The sequence below is a fragment of the Austrofundulus limnaeus genome, unplaced genomic scaffold (assembly GCF_001266775.1).
Source record: "Austrofundulus limnaeus strain Quisiro unplaced genomic scaffold, Austrofundulus_limnaeus-1.0 Scaffold24, whole genome shotgun sequence".
Lineage (NCBI taxonomy): Eukaryota > Metazoa > Chordata > Actinopteri > Cyprinodontiformes > Rivulidae > Austrofundulus > Austrofundulus limnaeus.
Window position 1 is genome coordinate 3529446 of NW_013952426.1, and position 24206 is coordinate 3553651.

A 24206-nucleotide genomic window follows, 5' to 3' on the forward strand; every position below is an offset into this window, starting at 1 on the left:
ACACATATGTAATGTATATCAATGCTTGTATGTATTGTCTCTGCCTTCAGGTCCGTGTCTTAAGGTTGCTGAGAGTCCTCGGTCGGAACAATGAAGCAGCGAGTGACGCCATGAACGACCTCCTCGCTCAGGTTTAATGTTTATTTTTCTCCATATTGCACTGTTCCAACACTGATGACACATTTATTCCTAAGACCTTTGAATGTGCCTTTTTAAAATGTGAGACTTGTGTTTCTAGTTGACACAAAAGTAGTTTTTCCTTAAAAAAACGACTCATTCTTTACTCATCTTGCTGAGATGCTGCTGATACGTAAGGTTCGCTTTTGTAGGTGGCGACCAACACAGACAGTACGAAGACCGTGGGGAATGCTGTGCTGTATGAAACWGTCCTCACCGTGTTAGACATAAAGTCTGAGAGCGGCCTCAGAGTGAGACACTTCTTACCACATTCATACTTTAGGATTTAAAGTTGGATTTCAAAATGCTCATAAGTTTGATTTGTTGCACAGGTTCTTGCTGTAAACATTCTGGGAAGATTTCTCCTGAACAATGACAGGAACATTAGGTCAGTGCCTTTTTGTTCCTGCTACACTGATTTTMTGCCTCAGTTTCCAGCCATGTTTTACTTCTTTATGTTGCCGTTTCCTAGAGGTTTTGATGTGTTTAGGTTTTCTGTTGTCTCCGTTAGGGCTTTGTGGGTATTCTAGTCTGTCAGGTTTTTTTTTCCTGCAGATCCACACTAATGAGACTTGTTTATTCCTGTCAGACCTGCCTCACCAGATAACATCTTTCCTGCCCCTGCAAAAACACTCAGTGGTTATTTCAGTTGGTTTTAGGTTATTGGGTCAGGAAAGTGGAGAATTTTTAAGCTACAGATTTACCAGTTTACCTTTTATTTTTAGGCAGTAGTTACAGTGATCTTAAATTAATGTGAAAGTTGTTTTTGCTTTACTTCACCACATGTTGATTCTTACTGACACTACTGTAGATCTATGGGAATTCAGTTTGACACGGCATAAAAACAAAAACTTTGCATGTTTCTTACTTGGCAACCCTGTGTGCATGTTTAGGTATATTGCCATGACTTCTCTTCAGAAGATTGTTGGAACAGACCATAATGCAGTGCAGCGACACCGGGGGACTATAGTAGACTGCCTGAAGGACCCCGACGCATCCGTCAAACGGTACCTTTGAGAGTTTCTGCAAATCAAACTTGTTATTGGTTAGAGGTGAATGATGTCATCGTTGGCTTCTTTCATCAAGTATGCAATCAGATGTTCAGATGTTTTAGAACTAAGCAGAAACAAACAAATTTGATCAGATTAAAAATCTTCACTTGTTAATTTTTTGGTCTAAATAAATCAGATGGGATCTTGATCGCCTGTCAGACACGTCAAACCCTGGTTGTGAGTTTTTAAAATATTCTTTATTGTATTTTTGTTACAAGTAGTTTCTGAAACCAGGATCATACTTTTTTAAATCAAACCACTCGTCTTTTTTCAATGCCTTTTGCTTTTTAACCTCTCATCACAGTTCAGCTGATGATGGTTAATAATTTCATTTAACTTGCAAATAGCTGAATTTCCTCTGAGTACCACTTACAAGACTGGCTTTAGAACCATGGATGTAAGAGTTTCAGCCACCAGGAAGTGTTGGTTTTATATTTTGACTATGTAAACTCCTCCCAAAGCACACTTAAAGACTCAACAAATTGGAGCTCAGTAAAGAACTGCTGCTCTTGTGTTCGGAGGAGGCAGGACTGTCTGCTTTAAGAGCTCACCCTTTCAGAGAATTTGGCATTTATCTCTTGCTCGTCTGCGAAGGTAATATTAATGCAAATTGATTTTTTTCAAACTCCATTTGTGTCAAGATTTGCTACATGACAGATGTTTATTCAGCAAAGGCTTCATTTATTTCAAAAACACAATGTTAAGTCACTTCCTGCGGTTTTTGCAGCAGCATTGTGAGTTTACTTTGATTTCAAAACACAAAAATAGATCGTCTCAGTTATCAAATGCTTGCAGAATACTGTTGAGAGGAGAAGATGCAGCACAGTGAATAACATGTATTTTCACATTTCATTTAGAATCAAATAATAGTAAATCAGTTGTAGTTTTTTTTACAAAGAGTTACAAATCTCCCACTTTACTTGGCATTTTGCATGTGTGTCATGTTAAATGAAGCATTACAATTAAAAGCTCTGCGACCAGTCAGTCAGTTTATAACTGGTGCTTATTTTATTTTAATTTTTTTCTTTTTGTATTTATCAGTAAAATGTTCTGGGATTTAGTTCCCTAACTTACTAAATAAAACTACCTTCTGCATTTTTAATAAACACAACTGATGTCCTGTCCTTATAAGAAGGTTAATAATATTTCAACAATAATCTATTTAGACAAACGTGTTCATAGAACTGGAGTCAGGTCACTATTTATTCTCTTCAGACTAAAAGAATTGAGCAGTATGAATATTTAAAGTACATCCMATCATGTAAATGCAGTCTAAACTCATCAACACATTAAAAAAACAATTTGTTACCACCTCTTCTGTCCATCTAGGCGTGCTTTGGAGCTCTCCTTGGCTTTAGTGTCAGCCTCCAACATTCGCTCTATGATGAAGGAGCTGCTCATCTTCCTCTCCTCCTCCCCTCCTGAGCTCAGGGCTCAAGCTGCCAGCGGCATTTTCAACGCTGCTGAAAGGTGAGTGAACCTTTCACATATAACCACGCTCCACACTCCTCCTCGAAAAACGGCTCAGAAACATCGAATATAATAATAAATAAATATTAGTTAGAACGTGCACAGACCAATGGTACACTTCTGTGTGTTTAGATGTAACGAGTTGTCTTGAACCTAACACACTGTTTTTCTGCTGAGGTAATAACAAGAAAGCCTCTGTTTTCTGTATACTGCATATGTTCACACAACTCAGCCTGAGTCTGTCTCCACTCAGAGATGTCTGACGGGCTGACACTGTGACAGTGAATGCCTCATGTGTTTCCTCTGCATGTTATTCACTGACTAAAAGCATTTATTTGTTTGTGTGTCCAAGCACTTAGAGGATGGAGATTACAGCTGATTCAGTGTGTTAGTGTGTGTTACTCACCATTGAGCACTGCTCTGTTGGCTGTGTGTGTGTGTTAGGTATGCACCCTCCCAGCGTTGGCACATTGACACCACCCTGCATGTTCTCACAACGGTAAGTATTTTCTGCACCACACACCCTGCTGCCTCTCACTTTCTGTAGTGTGTGCATTAAAGATGGATGAAGCCTCCAGAACTAAAACATGAAGCAGAAATATTTTCTATTTKTGTTCTTTTGCAGCCCAGGGTGTGTGCTTGATTTCCCCAAAAAATATCTGATTGTTTAGAGGTTAATGAGAAAACGTCTCGACTTGTTAAGTCATTACATCTACAGTTTTTAAAAGACGTTTCAGCTTTACCTCCTCTGTGCTGCAGCTTTAGATCTATTGTAATCAAAACCTAAACTGAGAATGTAAAACAGAAATTAGTTTTGCTTTTGGATTCATTGATAAAAACACACCACCGCTTCACCGCTTGTCTTTTGGTTACTTCTTTAATAACTTCTCATTTTATCTTGTATTGTTTTGTGAACAAGTCCTATTACAGAGCTAATCAGGGTTGGTTCTTCCAGTGTTTTACTTAGAATATTTGTTTCTTCTGTAGGTGATGCTTTGAAGATTCAAAGTAATTCTAAATGGATTTTAACAACGTTTGAAAGCTTTATTTTTAGCAGGAAAAACTTGAATGTTAGGACTATAATTCTGTTGCTCTAAAACGACAGTAAAATGAGGTGAGCTCCCACTCAGACATCAATATGAGCAGTTAGGTCCAGAGTGGAGCAAAGATAAAAGCAAGAATATTATCTGAAACTTTTTAACACCTGGGTGATTCATTGGAGAATCACATTGTTTGATTAAGGTGCTGGGAGACTACTGGACATATTTAAATTCATGATTAAAAGTAAAATGCTGGAGGAAAATGTAGTGTTTGGTTCTGCAACACAAATAAGCCAATCTGACATTTTACCTGCAGGACATTTGTGTTTTAAAATGCAACATCTCTGAAACCCTTTCAGACAGAGTCTGAGCTGTAGCTTCTTGTAGATATGAAGGATGATAGCTGCATGTGTGTCAGTCCATTTCCCTTTAAAGCGAAGGGAAAGTTCAAATCTTTCAGGCTGCCCTAACATCTGAAGAACTCCTTTCATTTATGCATTTTTAACAACAACAAGAAAATATATATACTTAGCTCAAAAAGTAAGGAAATTTGTGTTTGGTAGAATATTTATTTATTGTAACAATGCTTCTTGGCAATAAGTCACCTGGTTGGCAGCACCTGGAGGTACCAGAAGCACAAAACAAGAGTCAATAGCAACAGCAAAATAAGCTGTTTGGCAAAGAATTTTCAAATACATCATGTGCAAAACCCACACACTCCGCTCTACTGCTCATCCCACAAATGCATGTTCCTTACAAATGTGGCACCATTTAAAATGGAAATTAACAGGCTTTCTAACCGTATATTTATTGTCAAGAAACATTGTCACAATAAAGAAATAATCTACCAAACACAAATTGTCGTTATTTTTTTGCTAAATTTATATTTAAATATCTCTCAAATGCATCAMCCAGAATTTTGCAAGCTGTATATTTACATTATTTTAAAAATAATTTCAGTAAATGTAGAGCAAAGTTTTACTGTCTGTGTGTGACTTTAATCAGAAAAAAAAACATTCATTTCTCCCCTGACTAATTTTTTTTATCATCTGGCTCCTCTAGAAGTGGTTTGTTGATGCAGTTAGTTTWAAATTAACAAAAGTTGCAGGTGAATAGACCGTTCATTCCATCATCTGCAAAACAGTTTTCAGAAATGCTTACACAAAAACTTCCATGGCTGCCTTCCTGAATAAAATTATAAAATTAGAGAAGCTCACCTTTCAGTAACAGGCTGTTTATTGTTCACTGTGTCTGGAAAAATAATGTGTAGTGACCCAAATACTCACACCAGCTGCCTCTCTAATGGAGCTTTTGTGTTTGTGCGTGTGTGTGTGTGTGTGTCATTCCCACTCCACCAGGCAGGGGGTGATGTGAGGGATGAAACTGTGCCCAACTTGATTCAGCTCATCACCAACACGTCGGAGCTGCACTGTTACACCGTGCACAAGCTGTACCGGGCTCTGCTCACAGACATCTCCCAGGTTTGTGTGTCTGGGTCGGTTCTGACGTGAGTTTTAGGTCGATGGGTTTTAATTTAGTCTGTGTACMCATCAGAGAATGTAAAACACCACAAACCCATCTTTACTAAAACAAATAAAGCATCTCTACATATTGTTTGGAACAATGGGCCTCATGCAAGAACCGTTCGTACGCACAGATTTGTTCTTAAGTTGTGCGTACGAGTGATTTAAGAGAATTTGTGGCATTCACCAATGTTTTCATTTACGAGTGGTCCAGACCTGTCGTATATTTTACGAGCAGTCAGTCTGCTGTTATCCAGAYGGGTTTTCCTCCCTAATAACTTTATATTTCRTTAGTTTGAAGATATTTTGAGTTGAAAATAAATCACACTCCATRATTATSTTGACAWTAGGCTATTCTGCTTGAATTAGAGTTATAATTTTAAATGTAATAATTTAGACTAACAACATAAATTGTCCGTCTGTCCGTTTTATGCCACTTATCCGGGATCGGGTGCGGGGCCAGAGCAGAGAGACCCCACTCTCCCCAGCGACACTTTCCAGCTCGTTCTGGGGGACACAAGACGTTCCCAGACCAGAGGGGATACATAATCCCTCCAGCGAGTCCTGGATTTTCTCCAAAGTGCCAGACTTATTTTGAAAATATTTTTAAAATGCTTATTTTAAACCTGCATCTGAGACCACCTGCGACCGCGCTGCGCGGGGGGTGGGGGGGGTACGGTGTGCAGCGCTGTGTCTTCTGAATAAATGAAAATGATTTAACACAGTTGTTTATACTTTTAGCAGCTCTTTTTATTCCACAGCTGACCTGCTAAAAATGACAGATTTTCTTTTCTGGATCTCTGACAGACGGACTTCAATCTCTGAACTCGTAAAGTTTTTCTTTTTAGTTTTCGCTGTCATTTTTCATGAATGGACACTTCCTTATATCTGAGCCAGGAAACATAGCCTTATATGGTGTTTTTGGGGTGGTAATTATGCTAATCTCCTCTCGCATGCACGAGCAGCTGGATATGAACAGGTGAAATTTACGCAGCTCATTTACACACTTTTCCTGAAGATAGAAGAGTTTGTTGAATCTGACGTGACATGTTCGTACGAACCCTTCATACGAACAAAAGTAAGAGAAATTTAGGATAAGAATACGAACATGCTATTGCATGAGGCCCAATGTTTGTACCTGGTRTGTAGTTGTCAGAATGAAACTATTTGATTATCTTTAAAAACTATTGCAAATACTTTAGAGTCGTGTTGAACCTAAAAGTAAATAAATGACTCTCAGTACCTCTAAAATAAAATAAAATGATTTTTAAAAACGGTTTCTCATGTAAATGCAGATTATAACTAKAAGTAGAGAAAGCTGGTTTGAATTTAAAGCAGTGAAAATAGYTCAGCTTTAGGTTTAGAATTGGCCAATACAACCAAACAGACGTTCTGTATCCATCAACAGAGTGGATCTTTTTTCTTCTTCTTTAATTACTTTAACCTGCTGTGACTTCTGACATTTTCAATTAAAACAACTTTTCTGGACAGACTGTAGTTACTTAATTGATGCAGTGAATTAAAAGCATTTTCTTTGTGCAGCAACCTCTGGTCCAGGTGGCGTGCTGGTGTATAGGAGAGTATGGAGACCTGCTGCTGAGAGGAGAGTGTCAGGAAGCTGAACCTGTGCAGGTGAACTATTGATTCAATCTATTATGACACCATGATAACTTTTGGAATAACAGCTGAACTTTTTTTAAGACTTGACACAATTAAAATATCATTTTTCATTTATAGAATTAACAGTGTGTCAGTTTTTCACAGAGAAGAAAAACTTCCACCTGTAGTGTTTAAATGAAAGTGGAGCAGTTATTATCTTACCTGTGGTAGATAGCTCCTTGAACAACCTCAGTCTGGAGATAAAGATTGACCAGCTTTATGAGCCAACAACTAGTCTGAGCAAAACCAGAACCAGAGTGGATCATTGCTGTTAAAAAGGGTTCATATTCATTTTACCTTCTTCAAGAACTCTCCTGGATAGCTGAACTTATCACCCTGTATCTGGAGGAGAGTCCAGCTACACTGTTGAGAAAACTCATTTCAACCGCCTGTATCTGCGATCTCGTTCTGACAAATTCTGTCCGTACGTGTTACGAACAGAATCTGTGACACCGGGAAGCCCTGACAGATTCCAACTCTCACCCTGAAGAGGGCCATCCTACTGCCAGCAATGTGAACCGAACTGTCGCACCGCTTGTGTAGGGGCTGAGTGACTCATAGCAACAGACCCCCAATCCCGTACTAACAGAGCACCCTGCTGGTCAAATGTCTTCTCTAAGTCTACAAACCACACATAGACTGACTGTGGTAAACTCCCATGATTGAGGGTAAAGAACTGGTCCAGATTGGCCCACATTTTTCCTCCTGAATCTGAGGTTCAGCCATCGACTGAAGTCTGTTCTCCAGCACCCCTGCACACGTAATAGCAGCTAAATGAATTACCTGTATCAGGAATATCACGGTTCAAACAGAATAACTGAGTAATCCTAAGTTGATGAAAGTAAATGTTTACAAAAGTGTTTTCATGAACCACTAAAAAATTTATGATTGATTTCAGCACAACAGCAATTTGCTCCTTTCTCTTCACTGTTTGGCTTATTGTTAGCTCATCAATCTGCCCCAACTCCATTTTCCAAACTGTGGTTGTTTCACATAACTCCACTTCAAAAGATCTGAACTAAACCTTCAACTAAACATGCAAAAATTGAAAAGCAGTATTGGCAAATGTTGTTTTGTAATAAAAAATAGTTCATCCTCCAGTGAAGTAAGTACTGACTGTCAAAACTCACAGAGCTCTGTTTCTTTCCTAGTGTTTCAAAGATTTAATACCAACTTTCACACACCATGTTGTCCTTTAATCAGGTCACAGAGGATGACGTCCTGGACGCTTTGGAAACTGTTTTACAGTCGCACATGTCGACCCCAGCAACCAGAGGCTTCGCTCTCACCGCCACCATGAAACTGAGCACACGCATTACTGAAAACGTGGAGTAAGTACAGTCCCAGCTCACACAGAGACCACAATCAAAGGAAGTCTACTTACAGACCAGTGTAGCAGTTAAAGTCACTTTAATACCTGCATGGTTCCAGATGGTTTACACACTGGTGTCGGTGGTATTACAAGTTCAAACATCTAATAAGAGTTGAAAGCTAAAAGGAGTTAAAAGCTGCTTTAAATTCTCAGTTATCCTTTGTGTTTCTTTATCCTGTACGTCCTGCAGTCGCATCCGAAGCATCGTCAGCATCTACGGCAGCTGCATTGACGTGGAGCTCCAGCAGAGGGCGGTTGAATACAACGCTCTTTTTAAAAAATACGACCACATGAGGTGGGCGAGAGATGGTTGACATCAGCTGTGGCTGCATGTTCTGATACCAGTTACTGAGAGAAACATATCCTCTGACCAAAACAACTGGGATTTCTTCCCTCCTCAGGGCAGCAGTGTTAGAAAGGATGCCTGTGATTCAGAGGAACTCTCAGGGCCAGACCATTGAAGAGTCAACAGAGGAGACCATCAAGGAGCTTCAGCCTGCCGGAGTCAAACAGGAAGTGGCGGTACTGCCACAGCWGCCCGCTAGTCAACTATGTAATGATGATGCATCAGCAGTCAGGGTGAAAAGTCCTTCAATTTGTTTGATAAATCACTTTGCAAACAGAAACATATCCACATATGGCTAGCTTGTTTCTGTTACATATTTATTCATTCAGTATGCAAATGTTGTGTTGTATTTCTTCTTTCTGTGCTTCTCTTCAGGTCTGTGATCTCTTGGACTTACTGGGTGACTCTCAGGAGCCTCTGCAGCCCAGCCTGGCTGTAGGCAGCACAGGACCCTCCCCGCCCCTCAGTACCACCATCACTCCAGGAGGAGACATCCTGGATCTGCTGGGTGGGTTGGAGCCCACTCCCCAAACACCAGGTCTGCCGCTCAGATGATATCATGATTTCATTGGGTGTATTTAAAGAAAGACAAATTAAAACTTTAGAGTTTGTGATGTTTTTTTTCCCCCTAAATGCTGTTTAGGGATGAATGCAACATTTTCATTTTGCCATTTTTCCGTAGCTCCCGCAGTGACGGTGTACGAGAAAAACGGTGTGACTTTGACACTGAGCTGTGAAGAACAGTCAGCCTCAACCCTGACGGCCACTCTCACAGCCTCCAACTCTTCTGACTCAGACATCAGCAGCTTCACCCTGCAAGCTGCAGTGCCCAAGGTTTGTATCATTCATCCTGTTTCTTTTCAACAGATAAATCTCCCTTTGATGCAAGATTTCTTTATCGACCTTTTTTGAACCTCTGATATCTCTTCTGTCACACTTTTACCTCTACATAGATACAAGTTCAGATAATGAAGTTAAAAAGTTAGTAGTTATATGAGGTCTGAGCACCTGAGGCTGTACCAATAAACCTGTTCCTGAAGAAATAACACCAGAGATCTCTGTCATGAAAAGTGTGGTCATGTCAGCAGCTAAGATACTGAAAGGACCCTCCGGCAGCCAGGCTAAACGTGGACGACTCAAGCTTGAATAATTAACCTTACAACAAATTAGATGTATAATAAACATGTTAACATGAAGGGAGATTTAACTATTAAAATATAAACTGTGAATAATTAAGGTGGGCCGTCTGAAACGATTAAAAATAAACAACATTTAGTCWGTGCTGTTTTTTTCTTTATGTTCTAAGAGTTACTGCAACACAAAAAACTATTTGAAGACTGTTGTAATTCAACATGAGCATTACTTTTTCAGAGCTTGTTTCTGTCTCTTTACTAATTCTAATTAAAAACTTAAGCATGTTTGTTTGTACTCATATTCAAACGTCTCTTTTTTTTATAACGAGTTTCTAAAATGATGCTTCAACATTAAAGTTCTGTCTGACCCGCTCCAGAGCGTGCAGCTACAAATGAAGGCCCCCAGCAGAGACTCTCTTCCTGCCCGAGGTGCAGCTAAACTGACCCAGCTGGTGGTCCTCAACAACCCAAACAAGGTGGGTGCGCAACATACAAACATGCACACACACACAAGAACACTGACGGTCTATCACTGCCCCCTACAGCTGATTCTGATACATTTCTACTTAACGTACGATTAAACCCTTCTGGACTCCTCAGGTCAATCTGAAAATGAGGGTCCGCATCTCTTACACCAGTCAAGGTTCGACTGTTCAGGATACGGTCCAGATCGACTCCTTCCCTGGACTCAGCGCCACCGCACACTGACAGCAACCCAGCAGGACCGGTGGATGAAACAGCATTCAGCTCACTGATGTGGTTTTCTCCCAGTTAGCTTTTATTGGAAGGATGTCATTCTTACGTGTTTTTCTACTCATCAGGAACACAAAATCTTAATGACGCACACATGCAGACCTGCAGGAATCACATGGAAGAAATCAAAGTTATTTTGAAGTTTTATTTGTGGGTAGAGGGGAGTCGCTGCAGAGACAACCTGACAGACGACACACAGAGTCTAGTGGATCATGAAAGTCCATAAAACTTTTTAAAAGGTACGATAAAAGACCAAATAGTTATATTTGTTTATCTGCTTTGAGACTTTAGTGAAAAATCTTTCATTTTTATTGATGTAAATTAAAAAAGTGTAATATTCTTAAGCACTCAGAATTTTAAAACACCACCATGCTGTTGTAATTTTTACTTTCTAAAGACTACAATCTATTTTTGTGGGTAATGTCAGTGTAAGCCACACATCACTCTATTTACAACCCTACCTCTGAAAACATTTGTATCTGTTTTGCGCTGTTAAAAATCACTAACAAGTAAGCAACCACTACTTATTTTAAGTACGCTTTTAAAACTCAAACCCATCAAACAGAAGGATACAAGCACAACCTCGTTACCTTCACTTGTTTTCTGTGAGGGTTCCCAGGTGTTCAGCTTCTGGTTCATTCCTCTGTGCCTTTTATCACTTTTCCAAACGTGTGTCTTTTCCAGGACAAGAATATTTTCTAATCTGTAGTTTTTGTTTTCATTCCCATAGAAGCAACAGAACTGAACAGCAATGCTTATTGTTTACAGACAATTAAAATGATTTTATTTATGATGTAAAATAAAGCAAAAAGACCTTGGGCACAGTCCTGCCTACATAATGTAAATATTGGATAATAAGTATTTATATGGATTGAGCTATTAAATGAATAAGCATTAAGCACAATAAAAATATTAAGTTTATGGACAAACTACAACAATCTGATGGAGAAACGGGTGCAGTAAACGAAATAAAACCAGCATGTTTATATCAACTTAGGGACTCATTTCATATTTACTGCTTGAAAAAAAGGAACTCTACAGATAAATTATAAGCAATTTCGATCCAAGTATGATGTCAATAAAATCTTGTTCAGCTTCACATCACTACCTTAACTAAAGAGTTATGAAATGAGCAGAAACACTATTCTGTCAGCTTTTAAGATCATCTTTGAATATGATGCGGAATTTGAATGATGCTATTTTCTAATTAATAAAGAAAATCTTATGAGCTCTTTGTTTTGGTGACTGCTTTAGTCGTTCTTTTGGATTTCAAGACAACACTTTAGTTTCAGCCTTTATTCACAAGCAAAAGTGTTTTCAAACTTTTCTGAAAACATGAGCCTCTTCATCAGCTGTTCAGACTGAAAAAGCCAATTAGAGCTTACAAAAAGAAAAAAAAATCTACACAATGAAATAAAATGTCCTTTTTTTTTTCTTGGTTGCTTTCGCCTAATCGTTTTCCTTCAACACAGTTGGCACTTGGCTGGTCTCACGTCGGCAGCAACTCATGACGACGAGGAGAGGTGCGTGCTGCAGCTGCGAGGCGGCGACCCTCCTCTTAACGCCAACACGAGATGGAGCACCGAACCACCCTGGATCTTGTAGTCTGCAGCCGTCTTCTCATCGTTCCTAAAGGCGAGAGAGTGGGGAGGGAATAATAGTTTAGAGAACGTGAAGATGACAGCTGAACAGCTACAGATGAGAAGGCTCACTACAAAAGGAGCTCACATCTGTTTTCCACTGTAGATGAGCCTCTGCTGCTGTGGAGGGATCCCTTCTTTCTCCTCCACCCGCTCTTTGATTCGCTCCACCTTGAGTCAGACACAGAAATAACATGAAAGTGCTATAATAATAATAATAAAACACGATCACTTAAAAGGTTTTAAGTGTTCATTTAAGAATGGCTCGTTTTATTTTCAGCTGTTACCTTGTCTGTGGGTTCGATGTCGATCTCTATTTCCTTTCCAGTCAAGGTCTGTAAAGTTAAAGCACAAACAGGACTGATGAAAGGTCTCCATCTACAATAAACAAGCACTTTAATAAACACGTGGCAGATAATAAAAGATGTCTGCAAATATTTAAGTGTTCAAGCAAAAAGGAACTCCGAAAAAGTGAGAATAAGATTGAAATAAACATGCAAATGTATTGATAACTCCTGTGTATGTTTATCTATAATTTTATTTATTTAAGTAAATATTAGTTCTCCTAAAAAAAAAACTTTTTGTGCTATTTTATATTAAACACTTTTAAAGCTACATGTTCTCTATTCTTGTAACAGTCCCATCATGCTAGAGGACGCATTTTCAGCAGTGTATCTGTATTTATGTGGCCACATATTTTATATCCAGTGGGGGGAAAAAATTGAAATTATTTTTCTTGTCTGATTCCTAATTTTAACTCACACAAAAGTTCACAATCGAACATCCGTCATCGATAAGCAGCTTTGAAAGATTAAAATATGACTCCAAACTCAAATTATTACTAACTTTTCATTATAAAACAACAATACGCCTTTGAGGCAGTACCTTAACCTTCATTAACAATACATATAGAGTACGTACTGAGATCATGCAGTTATTTATTTAGACACAAAACCGGGATCAGAAATAAACCGGCGACCGGTCAGCGACTCGCAGAAACAAACYTAACACCCGTCGTGAACTTTGATGATCAAAATACAAACAAATCTTACCTTAACTTTGATCAGCATGATGAATATTAAAAACAACTCTTCTATAAAGTGTCTGAGCTGTTCAGTGAACGAAATTCTTAACAAATTATCGTGGCCCTACCAGCTACTCAAGCTAACCTGAATTTACTTCCCGTGTAACAATCTGAACAAGACGTCACTCAACAAACACCGTAGCAGAATGGTTCCGCTCCGGAAAAACGCAAACCAGAAATATGATTCACTTTGTTTATATTTGATTTTGAAAGATTAAATTACCGTTTTGTTTTTGTACATGAGTTCTTTACCTTTGAATGAAATGTATTAGCCTATTTGGGTAAATTAATGAGCATTGTGCGAAGTAATTTAAATCGCCTGTGACAATTTAACTAATAGCGCTTTATTATTTATTTATTTATTTATTTATTTATTTATTTATTTATTTGTTTGTTTGTTTGTTTGTTTGTTTGTTTGTTTGTTTATTTAAACATGAAAACATACAGAATCTGGCCTATTTTAAATAGCAGTCAATATGGATTTAGAGCCATAACTCTGTTTAATGGCTGTCATGGAACCGACAGCATTCAACACGACTGACCGTGGCATTCTACTTGAAAAGTTAAATAAATATGGGATTAGAGGACCAGCATTACAATGGATATCTAGTTATTTGGAAAATAGGAAACAGTTTGTACAAATACATGATGTAAGATCTGAACTATGTGGAATCATGTGTGGAGTTCCTCAGGGTTCTGTACTTGGACCAAAAATTGTTTATCTCATATGTGAATGACTTGGTTAATGTGTCAGGGCTTTTTAAATGTGTTTTATTTGCAGATGATACCACATTTTGTTTGTTTGGGTAAAGACATAGAACTGATGTTAGAGAAAATGCAAACAGAAAATACAAAACTGGTTTCAACTTAAAAATTTATCACTCAATTTTGGATAAATCTAATTATATGATTTTTTACAATGAGCAAAAAAAAACTGTTAATATTCCATTTAGAGTTGATGGTGTAGAGATTAGTAGAGTCAGCGAGGTGAAGTTTCTGGTTGTTATTATAGATGAGAAACTGACATGGAAACCTCATATTAATTACTTAAGAATAAAACTAGCTAAAACTATTGCATTGCTTTAGAAAGTAAGGGACTTGTTTAATGATAAAGCTCTGTATGTGTTATATAATGCATTAATTGTTCCACACTGTCTATTGTGTTGAGGTATGGAGTAAAGCATGTAAGACTATTACACATCCTGTTTTTGTTTTGCAGAAAAGAGCTGTAAGAATTATCACTCGAAAACATTAATCCATCTAAAATATTATTCTGTAAACTGAAATTATTGAAATTTTATGATTTGGTTGATTATAATATTTTGTTAGTTATATATAAAACTCACCAAAACACAYTACCTTTAAACATCCAGAAAAACTTTGCAAAACAAGACAGCTGTTATAATCTTAAGGGGATAGAAATATTCATGAAACCAAAATTTAGAACCAGTTTGGAAGAACGGTGCACCTCCATCCAAGGAGTGGGATTGTAGAATAATCTGGAAAATCATGTTAAAAGGGCCAAATCAAAGTACATGTTCAAGAGAATGATAAAGGTTGGACTGTTGAAAAAATATGATACAGTATAATGTGTAACCATATAATTTGTTGCTCTAGAAAGATTTGATGTTCTTGTTTGATTTAAGATTACTATTGTTTGAATTTATACTTGAGGAAAAAAGGGGCTGATACTATAAGATTTTTTTCTTCTCTCTGCTTCCTTTAATTTCATTTCATTGTATTTGTATTTTCTTTTATTTTTATTGTACATAAAATTCAGTTTTTTTACAAAATGAATGAACAATAAACAAACAAAAAATGATCTACTTTACGCCACTAGGTCTTATTCAAACAGATATCCTTATAATACATTCTGTATGTTTGTCTTTTATTTTGTTTTTAATATATTCAAACACTTGATGTATCTCTTGCACATTTTTTAATCATTTTTTATCATCTGTTTCCTAAATGGTTTAATCTTCTTCTATTTTTAGTAATAGCCGGTGATTGAAGGTATGCATTACTGCCACCTATGTCTTAAAACCTGAGGGTCAGTGAAAGCAGCATTGCTCTGACAGACTGCTGTCACACAGCTGTTCATTGTTTGTCTAATTGTTCAGGAGTTGTATAAAGTGGATGTCTCAGACCCACGCTATGATCGCTTTAGTCATGGCAGCTCGTTTTGGCCTTGTAATCATGGCTGTTTTAGCTGCTGCTTTTGCTGATCCAGGTACAGTTCCATTCACTTATGGAGAATTTTTTTACATTTTGAGAATTTTTTTTAAACAGAAAAGTGACTTTGACCTTTTTGTGTGCAGATATCAAAGTAATATGTGAGAGTGACTCTGTCCGGGTCATATGGAGGGTGGGTCCCCAGTTTGTGCCGTATGCAGCTCGGTTCTTCCTCGGAAACTGCATGCCGTCAAAGTGGATGGTGTTGCCCACAGGAGAGGGAGAAGCACATTTTAACTATAAGTTTTCTGACTGCAGGTTTACAAAGCAGGTGACGTACCAGCAGTATTCAGTGTGTTCTTTAACTGGTTCTGTGCTTGACTAGTTCATGGTGTTCTGCAGATAAAAGGGAAACACTTAGTGTATCAAAGTGAACTGAGCTTCAGGCCGCAGGCAAAACCAAAACCTGCTGTTTTCAAGCATCCAGTCAATTGTGTCTATAAAAGGTATTTTATTCATTCAGCATAAATTGCAACTCAATGAAACTTGCCTGAAAAGCTTAATATTGCCTTTCAGGCCTGATGACTGGGTGCCAAAGTTCTTGAACCCTGGATCTGGTGTTTCATCAGGTCAGAGTAAGCTGGTCTTCCGCATGGCCCTCCTCAACGGTAAGTTCCTCTGCTGTAAGTTCTGAATGTTGGTTTGGGGCCCAATGTGAGCCTTTCTCCCCGCTTCTCCTCCCCACAGAGCAATTAACAGGTGTCGCAAAGACRAATGTGATCCCACTGGGTTCGTTCATGCCGATCTGGGTAGCAGTGGAACAAAAGGCTCACCAGCCGCTGCTAATGCTGATGGACGAATGTGTTGCAGCCACCACCCCAGAGCTGCAGCCCAACACCCAGATCTACCCAATCATTGGCAACAACGGGTAGGATTCAGAGGTCCTCCCCAGATCAGACACTGACRTGCTGCTGATTGAAGACATCTTTGTTTTCACTGTAAAAACAGATGTCTTTTTGAAAGCAAGAGGGGAAGCTCGATGTTCCTTCCTCGGTACCACTCTTCAGCTATTGTCCTGTACCTTCAGTCATTCAAGTTTAATCTAGGAGGCGAGGTAAGTTCAGGAGGTTCAGCCTGCTTTTGTGGCTTTTTTTTAATTGACTTGTTTTCCAGGTGTACATCCACTGTAATCTGGTTGTATGGGACACAACCAATCTTGGTAGACAAAAGAAGGCTTGCCATGTAAAGGACAGTGGAAGGTACATGTCTTAACAGATGACCAGAATATATTTTGGGTGGGGGAACTGCTAGTAATGTGCTTCATCTTAGTTGCTTGTCTCAAATGGTAAAATTGGCACATCAATAAAATGTCTAAATTGTGTGCATTGTTTCTCAGTTGGGAACTACTTGATGACCCATCCAGAAGCTCCCTGTGTGACTGTTGTGACACTGTCTGCTCGCCTCGAAACAAAAGATCTGAACAGGGTAGCGTCTTCCAGATTTTTCTTTTTAAAAGCCCAAGTTGGCTTTTTCCTCARTAACTCAAACTTCATTCAATGTCTTTACAGAGTCTCACAGCAGGAGTTTCAAGTCTGTGTTGGGACCAATTATCATAGTGGATGAATCTGACTCAAAGATCTCACTTTAGCTTTTACAAATGGTGTGTGGGTTTTATTTTTATTTTATTTTTTTATCAAACTTTGTATGGACTAATGTATCTCTTGACAGGAAAGGATCTGGTCAAGCTTGGAGACCTGGCTGCTGTATCTGCTTTTTGATTTAACTGCCACTACTGTAAAACTTGTGAAATAAAGGTTTTGTTGTTTTGACTTGAGGTTTTTATGGAAGCATTATTTGAAGTCTAGTTTAACACTTGGGAAATGGGGTGTATTTGCCAAGAGGCTGTTTCATTTTTAATGGTGGCTATGAAGCATCTAAACCTTTTTTTTTTTTTTTTTTTTTTTTGTGGCGTGATCAAACTCTCTAACTGAATATTGGTGTTTACCACATTCAGCTCTTAGTTCATGATGCATCTGACAACTCTTAAATTGAGGGAATGCTCGGATTTACTTAACTCTAAACATTCTCTAAAGACAAGGCAAATGGGAGGCWTTTTTTTTTAATATGGTCTAAGTCAACAAAATGCGTAGTCTTAGGGCACTGTACATAAAAACAATCTAATGAAGCCAGCAGCCTGAATTAAATCACTTGAATCAGTCTCTCCTGAGCAAATGGAGAGAAACAACCTGCTAATCAGGAAGGAAACTCCAGCAGAACCAGGCTCAAGAACAGGTGGCCATCTGCCTCGACCATCTGGGTTGGAGGGCAAGGAAAGAGACGGGCAGACACAAACTGGTCCAGGTGCATCTACTTTTGGAAAAGAGACAAAGGGGGAGAAGAGAAACTAAAGACCAGAGTGAAGAAATGTGCTCAGTTTGTGCTCCAGTAGTCTATAGCAGCAGAAATGAGAATTCTGGAAACCTAAGTAATTTATAAAGGAAAGTATTCAGTCTAATCTTAAAAGTAGACAGAGTGTCAGCCTCACAGACAAACTGGAAGTTGGTTCCACAAGAGAGGAGCTTGATAACTGAAAGCTCTGCCTCCCATTCTACTTTAGGAACCACAAGTAAACCTGCAGTCTGAGAGCGAAGTGCTCTGTTAGGAAAATATGGAACAATAAGATGTTTATATGATGGAGCTTGGTTAAGAGCTTTGTATGTTAGTAATATTTTAAATTATATTCTGAATTTGACAGGGAGCCAGTGGAGAGAAGCTAAAACTGGAGAAATATGATCTCTCCAACTCTCATTAAAACTCTAGCAGCAACATTTTGGATTAACTGAAGACTTGGAGTTTTTTGGATGTCCAGATTTTAAGAATTACAGTAATCCAGTCTAGACGTGATAAATGCATGAATCAGTTTTTCTACATTTTTGGACAAATTTCTAATTTTAGTGATATTACGCATGTGGAAGAAGGCGGTCCTGGTAACATTTTTAATGTAGGGGTTAAAAGACATATGATCAAAAATAACACCAAGGTTCTTTACATTAGAGCTGGAGGCCAGATTAATGCCATCCAGAGGAAGTGAAAGGTTACAAAGTTGATCCCTAAGTTTAGCATTACAAGTATCATTCACCGTAAATTGAAAAAACTGTAGTGAGCGGTTTCCAAAATATGTGAATTGTCTTGAGATCATGAGGACTGAAACATTTGGAAGCACTGATAAACAAATTACTGCCTGCAGTTCTCTAAAATAACTCGGTACTTTACATTTGGTTCTGTCCAATAATTTAGGCATGTTGGGCCATTAAATGTTTACAAAGCCTATCTGGTGAAACGTTTGACTTCTGCATGGTTTCATGACCATTGGGTCTGGGTGTTGCATTGAATTGGAGCATGTCACTTTCAAACCTAATCTGAGCAGCACAACAGCTTAGTGGTCAGCACTGCCTCACAAAGAAGGTCCTATTAATCCCCTGGTTGAGACCTGGAATCTTTTTGTGGAGTGGCTTGTTTTTCTCCCAAAGACTAAGACATGCATATTGGGCTACCTTCAGGCACAGGCAAAACCAAAGCTGATCTCAATGGGATTTGCCTGCTTAGATAAAGGTTAGTACATTAATAAATCATTCTGTTACATAATATAGATTCAGATATTCTCCATAAACTGCGTGCAGTGTGAATGTCTGTGTAGAGTTTTTATAGCTACATCTCAATGTATGAAAACATTTTTAATACATCTAAGATGTTTTTCAAATAAATTTGGGCATTCAAAAAATTGGTTTCATTTAGCTATTTTGCAGTGAAAAACGTAAAGGCCTCTTTCTGTGATTGTTGAATTTATGATACCAGACAACCTTGAAATTTACTCCAGGAGACCAGACTTAAACATGACAATTCCTTTGAGAGATTTTTTCCTACATCAAAATCCACCCATGTTTACCACCTGCAGCATGGTTGCAGATATTTGTCGGCCTTTAGGTGGAGAGGGCAATAATGTTTGTACCCATGTTTATGTGTAAACATGTCTGTTAAAATATCTCAACCAAATACATGAATTTGAATAAAACTYTCAGAAAATAATCCTCTGATGTACATTTACAAATGGTTAAATTCAACAATGTTGTATAAAGTTCCTCAAGGTGATATTCGAGTAAAAGTACAAGTATCTTATCATAAAATTACTTTACTAAGTTAGTCTTCCCAAAGAATATTACTTGAATAAAAGTTTTAAAGTATTTGACATTTACCGTACTTAAGTTTCAAAACTTTTTATTAAGTAAAAGTGAGCAGTTAGAATTTTCAAAAGGATATTTATTGGGAGATGAACTCCCAAAAAACATTTTTTTCTAAAGGTCAAAATTTCATCCAAACTTCATCCAACCACAATTAGATTCACTGTATCCCTGAGGCACCAAATATCAGGATAGGTTTTTATTTTTATTTTTTAACCATGACAAGGTGGAATAAAAAAAGCCAAAATGAAATAGGAGTAACACCTTTCTACTTCTCACTTTTTTTATGTAAAGAGTAGAAATCACAGATCACTGTGTGAAAATGTAAGGAGTAGAAGAAAAGTATTTTCTACTTAWGTACATTAACAAAKTATTTGTACTTTGTTACTTTACACCCCTGTAATTCAAGATGGCTGCCACATGCTACTRATCCTAAAAAAAGACAAATATTGAGTTAACAATTGATATTATAGTAGCTGAAAAGTCATTCAGAACACATGCTGTGACACATAACGTTTCATTCAATGTTTCAACCATTACAGCTACAACTCTGTCATGTCCTAAAATAACATTATGAAAAGTGACAGGCAATTTGCAGTTTTTCAAGGAATGCCTTTATTGTAAAGGTTTTCTGATTACTTGTTTATTTGGGCATGATATCAAAATCCATATGTTTTTTTTTCTTTTGTGTGTTATTTACCCTTTTTCAAACACATTAACTTGTAATTTATAAAAGTACAGTCCTAATGCTTGAGACCAAAATGAATTTGCTGTAATTAAACTGATTGCAGCTGCACCTGTGACTTTTGCTAACGCCCACCTGAAAGCAGTTTCCTTGATTGACAGACACTGGTTCCACAGTATAAAAGCACCTGGAGCTGAAATGAAGGATATTCAGTCATGATGGCTTCTTTCTGGCATTGTGTGCTCGTTTCCTGCCTGCTGGTTGTCAGTTCAGTGGTTGCTGGTAATGTTTTGTCATTGTACTTTTTTTTTAGTTCTGTTTCTAATACATTTTGAGTAGCTCCTGTAGTTAATGTTCTGTTTTGTTCCAGACATGAAGCTGGACTGCAGGTCTGACCACCTGAACCTGGTGTGGACAGATGGCACGTCTCAGACTGATTTTTCATTGTTTCGGCTCGGTAGCTGTTTCCCCACCAGCTTTACAATGAAGGAGGTGATCTTCAATGTGGAATTTGGCGACTGTAGCTTCAAGAAACTGGTGAGTGGGTGTGTTTGGGGTAGCTTTCAATTCCATAACATAATCCATGCTATAATTCTATTGTAAATCTCAATCCAGGTTACTGGAAATGAGCTGATCTACACCAACGACCTGATCTACACATCCTCCCCTGACTCTAATGTACCTCCCTTCAGCCTTCCAGTTGTCTGCTCATTTGAAAGGTGGATAAATACTATAAAAACAAACTTCATAACTTTACTCAAACTAAACAATCTGTCTTGTTTAGGCCCAAAGACTGGTACCCAATGATTTATGACCCAGTGTTTTCCACTTACGGAGTGGAAGACTTGGTTTTTCGTCTTGCCCTCATGAATGGTGGGTGTTAATAAAAATAAAATAAAAAACTAGTAAAATGTTGGTAACTAGTCCTGTCCTCTTGCAGATGACTTTTCAGGCCCTGCCAAGTCTACAAACTTCCCTCTGGGCTCCATGATCCCCATCATGGCCAGTGTGGAGCAGGTGGCCCATCAGCCTTTGCTGTTGCTGCTTGAAGAATGTGTTGCTGCCACCACTGCAGACCTGCAGTCTGGCTCTGACTTGTATCCTATCATCACCAACAAGGGGTACTTTAGTTTTTTTAAACAGTGAGGCATTTTAACTGCATTTGAAGTAACTTGTGTTCTTCCATACAGGTGTCTTGTGGATAGTAAGATTTCACGGTCAACATTTGAACCAAGAGAGAAATCCTCTGAGCTCATGCTCCTACTTCAGGCGTTTAGGTTTGCTTTGGGACAAGAGGTAATCTAAGACTTTAAATTATAAAATTAAAATATCAAAATGGTGGCAGAACATCAGTATGTTATTTCTTCTAGGTATATATCCATTGCAGCCTCCTCGCTTGGGATCCACTTGATCTTGACACCACCAAGAAGGCCTGCCACTATGTGAAGGATCATGGGTAACATTTTGTTTATTAAAAAGTGCAACAACTTTAAAGTGCAAGTAAATATTGACTTGCATGCATTTCTGTCCTCAGATGGGAGTTGCTGGACAATCCTGTGTACAGTGGCCTGTGTGACTGCTGTGACTCCACTTGCAAGACTAGGAAGACCAGAAGCCTAGAATCTGGTATGAACTAGCACAGCTGTGTTCTGTAATGACACTGATTCACACTAATTGTTTTTTCTCTTAATAGGTAAGACTGGTTTGGTTCAAAAAGCTGTCCTTGGACCACTCACGATCACCGACTCAACCCTCTGAGGTTCAGTGGAAACATGATTTGCAGAATGCCTTTAACCTGACTTGAACTTTTTAAGACCAAGTTAATAAAAAAGCCAACTTAAAGCTGTCTCTACTTTACTCACTGCAAATATGTTTGACCTCATGTCAAAGGGTTTACACTAATCCATGGGGCTGGCCAGTCCAGAACTTCAATTTTCTTAAAAATTAAAAAAAAGCTGACTTTTTTTTTTTAAAGCAAACTGCCAAAACCTTTAAGAAGCATAGTGCAGTAAGACCCCAGCAAGCTGAGAAACTTGTCTGAAGTTCTAAAATCATTGCAATTTCTACATCTAATGGTTCAATGCAAAACCTTGTACAGGTGATTTAACAAGCAGAATAAAGCAACTTAAAAAAATCTTAAGCAAAACCTGAACACGTTTTTGCAGACCAGTGAAATGAAACCAAATTCAGAGGGAAATCACTTGAAGTCCAGAAATGAACTGTTGCCTCATAATGTACATCAATAATCGTGTCCACCAATCGGAGCAGAGAACTGACTCCAGGAGGCGGGGCCACAAAGGTCCCGGCCAGTGCTACGATGGGTAGCAGAACACCTGTTAACAGCTCACAAAGACAACGGATTTGACAGGTAAAGGGTGTGAATGGAGTGGTTAGAGTAAAAATTTGTAAGGTTTATTTTTAGTGTAACTTAGGCATTTTGTCTAAACGGAGCTGCTCACATTTAAGCTAATTAGCAAAAACTTTGGCGTGTACTTTTGTATTTATAAATGTAAATTATACAAAAGCAGAAAACTCGAACGTTTAACCATGACAGTTAAAACCATTTTGAAATGGGGGTTTTGTAGAAGTGTTAAAGAATCATTTGAACCTTAGAGTTAAAGTTCAAAATGACTGATTAGCTAAAGGCTAGTCCAAATGTTTAGAAGATTTTGGGATTTGAAATTAACTCCAATTATAAATTCACACATGAGGGAACACTGTTAACTCTTACATGAGCATATGTTTTAGATTAGTAAAAACTATGGTTAATTACAAGAGCTAATGGTGACAACAGCTATGGCTAGCCATATTAGCTCATTAATCTGGTCCATGCACACTGCTGAAGTGGTTTATGGTATCTTCAAACAACTTCAGTCAAATTTCAAAGTTGTTCAATGAAACACCATAACACTGTCCATTTCAAATTACACACGATTATTCTGTCAAATTCCCGACAGAAGTGCCTATAGGTGGCGCCTTAATTTTCTCATGAGTCTCTAAATCTTGCAGTCCTGTTGAATTTTAAACTTATTCAAAAAATTGTGAGACAAATTTAGTTTCAAGATAGTCACAGGGTTGTTGTGGGCTTCTTGAACTCATGGTCAGAATATGGCTGGTTTGAAGCATATTTTGAAAACCTGAAGATGTTTCCGGTTAAAGGAGAGCTCTTTACTGGTGTTTAACTACATCTAGAGCAGGGGTGCCCAATTTTTTCCCTGAGAGGGACAAAATTAAAATCAGTCTGAGGGCCGTGGGCCAATTGCAATTTTATAAGAAATGCAAATACTTCTTAACTAAAGTTGTTTTATTTTTTTATGATTAAGCTAGCCTGGCCCTTGCCTTCCTACGCAGCTCTGCTCAATTCTAGTTTCCCTTCACTGCTCCGTCTGGGACTTCTCCCATAAAGATGGATTTCACTGGCAGATTTTTAGCCGGGCCAATCAGAGAAGAGAACGTCAATTTTCTGCGCAGTGTCTTGTAGTTTATTTTACCTGGGYCAATCAGCAAACAGAAGGCAGAGTTTTGAATGACGTCAACTTTCTGCACAGTGTCTGCTAGTTATTTTAGCATACGGCAGTGGAGGAAGTGAATGAAGCCAGTCTGTGTTGATAAGGCTTCCAAACTAAATTAAATTTGTCTGACAAAGTAGCAGCTCTCATTTACAGCCGTCTCATTCGGCTTGGTATATTTCTCCTCTCATTAGGGTTGTTTACAGCACACGCGATTTCCGGTTAGCTTCTTAGCTTAGCCTCCGTCACAGCGACGACAACAACACACGCTTCAACAGAGGCCACGCCTCCTGCAAGAAATCGATTCTCTATGGCTGTGTCCAAAACGACAGGCCGGGTCCTCCGGAGGACCC

The 24206-nt window shown here is 38.3% G+C and overlaps 5 protein-coding genes across 5 annotated transcripts in view; 4 read left to right on the forward strand and 1 right to left on the reverse strand.

Annotated features, from left to right (window-relative positions):
* ap1g2 (adaptor related protein complex 1 subunit gamma 2) overlaps window positions 1-11753 on the forward strand; it is a gene marked incomplete at its 5' end in the record, with an annotated part of 23558 nt that extends 11805 nt beyond the window's left edge. The window contains 15 exon segments of the mRNA XM_014004511.1: window positions 51-131; window positions 330-428; window positions 510-565; window positions 1071-1184; window positions 2559-2699; window positions 3144-3198; window positions 5098-5220; window positions 6805-6894; window positions 8125-8252; window positions 8484-8588; window positions 8695-8872; window positions 9015-9177; window positions 9322-9473; window positions 10150-10248; window positions 10373-11753. Of these exon segments, the coding sequence (XP_013859965.1) occupies window positions 51-131; window positions 330-428; window positions 510-565; window positions 1071-1184; window positions 2559-2699; window positions 3144-3198; window positions 5098-5220; window positions 6805-6894; window positions 8125-8252; window positions 8484-8588; window positions 8695-8872; window positions 9015-9177; window positions 9322-9473; window positions 10150-10248; window positions 10373-10480 (1692 nt within the window). The 3' untranslated portion in view covers window positions 10481-11753.
* A 53-nt stretch (window positions 11754-11806) lies between these two features.
* Window positions 11807-13363, reverse strand: nedd8l (NEDD8 ubiquitin like modifier, like). The gene is made up of 4 exons (XM_014004514.1): window positions 13218-13363; window positions 12453-12500; window positions 12254-12336; window positions 11807-12154 (listed from the first exon to the last, which is right to left on the reverse strand). The coding sequence occupies exons 1-4, from the start codon at window positions 13233-13235 to the stop codon at window positions 12031-12033; spliced, it is 273 nt and encodes a 90-aa protein (XP_013859968.1). The 5' UTR covers window positions 13236-13363; the 3' UTR covers window positions 11807-12030.
* A 2012-nt stretch (window positions 13364-15375) lies between these two features.
* Window positions 15376-17255, forward strand: LOC106514958 (zona pellucida sperm-binding protein 3). The gene is made up of 10 exons (XM_014004516.1): window positions 15376-15479; window positions 15568-15752; window positions 15824-15927; window positions 15998-16089; window positions 16169-16349; window positions 16430-16535; window positions 16595-16680; window positions 16818-16906; window positions 16990-17081; window positions 17150-17255. Exons 1-9 carry the CDS (start codon window positions 15386-15388, stop codon window positions 17067-17069), a joined length of 1017 nt encoding a protein of 338 aa, XP_013859970.1. The 5' UTR covers window positions 15376-15385; the 3' UTR covers window positions 17070-17081; window positions 17150-17255.
* Window positions 17256-20521: 3266 nt separating this feature from the next.
* Window positions 20522-22188, forward strand: zp3f.1 (zona pellucida glycoprotein 3f, tandem duplicate 1). The gene is made up of 9 exons (XM_014004517.1): window positions 20522-20626; window positions 20715-20881; window positions 20960-21063; window positions 21129-21217; window positions 21285-21465; window positions 21535-21640; window positions 21715-21800; window positions 21879-21970; window positions 22038-22188. Exons 1-9 carry the CDS (start codon window positions 20560-20562, stop codon window positions 22100-22102), a joined length of 957 nt encoding a protein of 318 aa, XP_013859971.1. The 5' UTR covers window positions 20522-20559; the 3' UTR covers window positions 22103-22188.
* Window positions 22189-22629: 441 nt separating this feature from the next.
* The window catches only part of LOC106514960 (RING finger protein 212B), an 8425-nt gene continuing 6848 nt past the window's right edge, over window positions 22630-24206 (forward strand). The window contains exon 1 of the mRNA XM_014004518.1: window positions 22630-22712. The gene's annotated coding sequence lies outside the window, so the exon portion shown is untranslated. The remainder of the gene's footprint in view (window positions 22713-24206) is intronic.

What these genes read in the sequence shown, in the direction of transcription:
- nedd8l (XM_014004514.1), bottom strand. An exon ending in ACATCGAACCCACAGACAAG is followed by an intron (nt 12,337 to 12,452) that starts GTAACAGCTGAA and finishes GTCTGACTCAAG; the next exon opens with GTGGAGCGAATCAAAGAGCG. An exon ending in ATCTACAGTGGAAAACAGAT is followed by an intron (nt 12,155 to 12,253) that starts GTGAGCTCCTTT and finishes TCTCGCCTTTAG; the next exon opens with GAACGATGAGAAGACGGCTG.
- zp3f.1 (XM_014004517.1), top strand. Translation starts at nt 20,560, where the DNA reads ATGATGGCTTCTTTCTGGCATTGTGTGCTCGTTTCCTGCCTGCTGGTT. An exon ending in GGTTTGCTTTGGGACAAGAG is followed by an intron (nt 21,641 to 21,714) that starts GTAATCTAAGAC and finishes TATTTCTTCTAG; the next exon opens with GTATATATCCATTGCAGCCT. An exon ending in GACCAGAAGCCTAGAATCTG is followed by an intron (nt 21,971 to 22,037) that starts GTATGAACTAGC and finishes TTCTCTTAATAG; the next exon opens with GTAAGACTGGTTTGGTTCAA.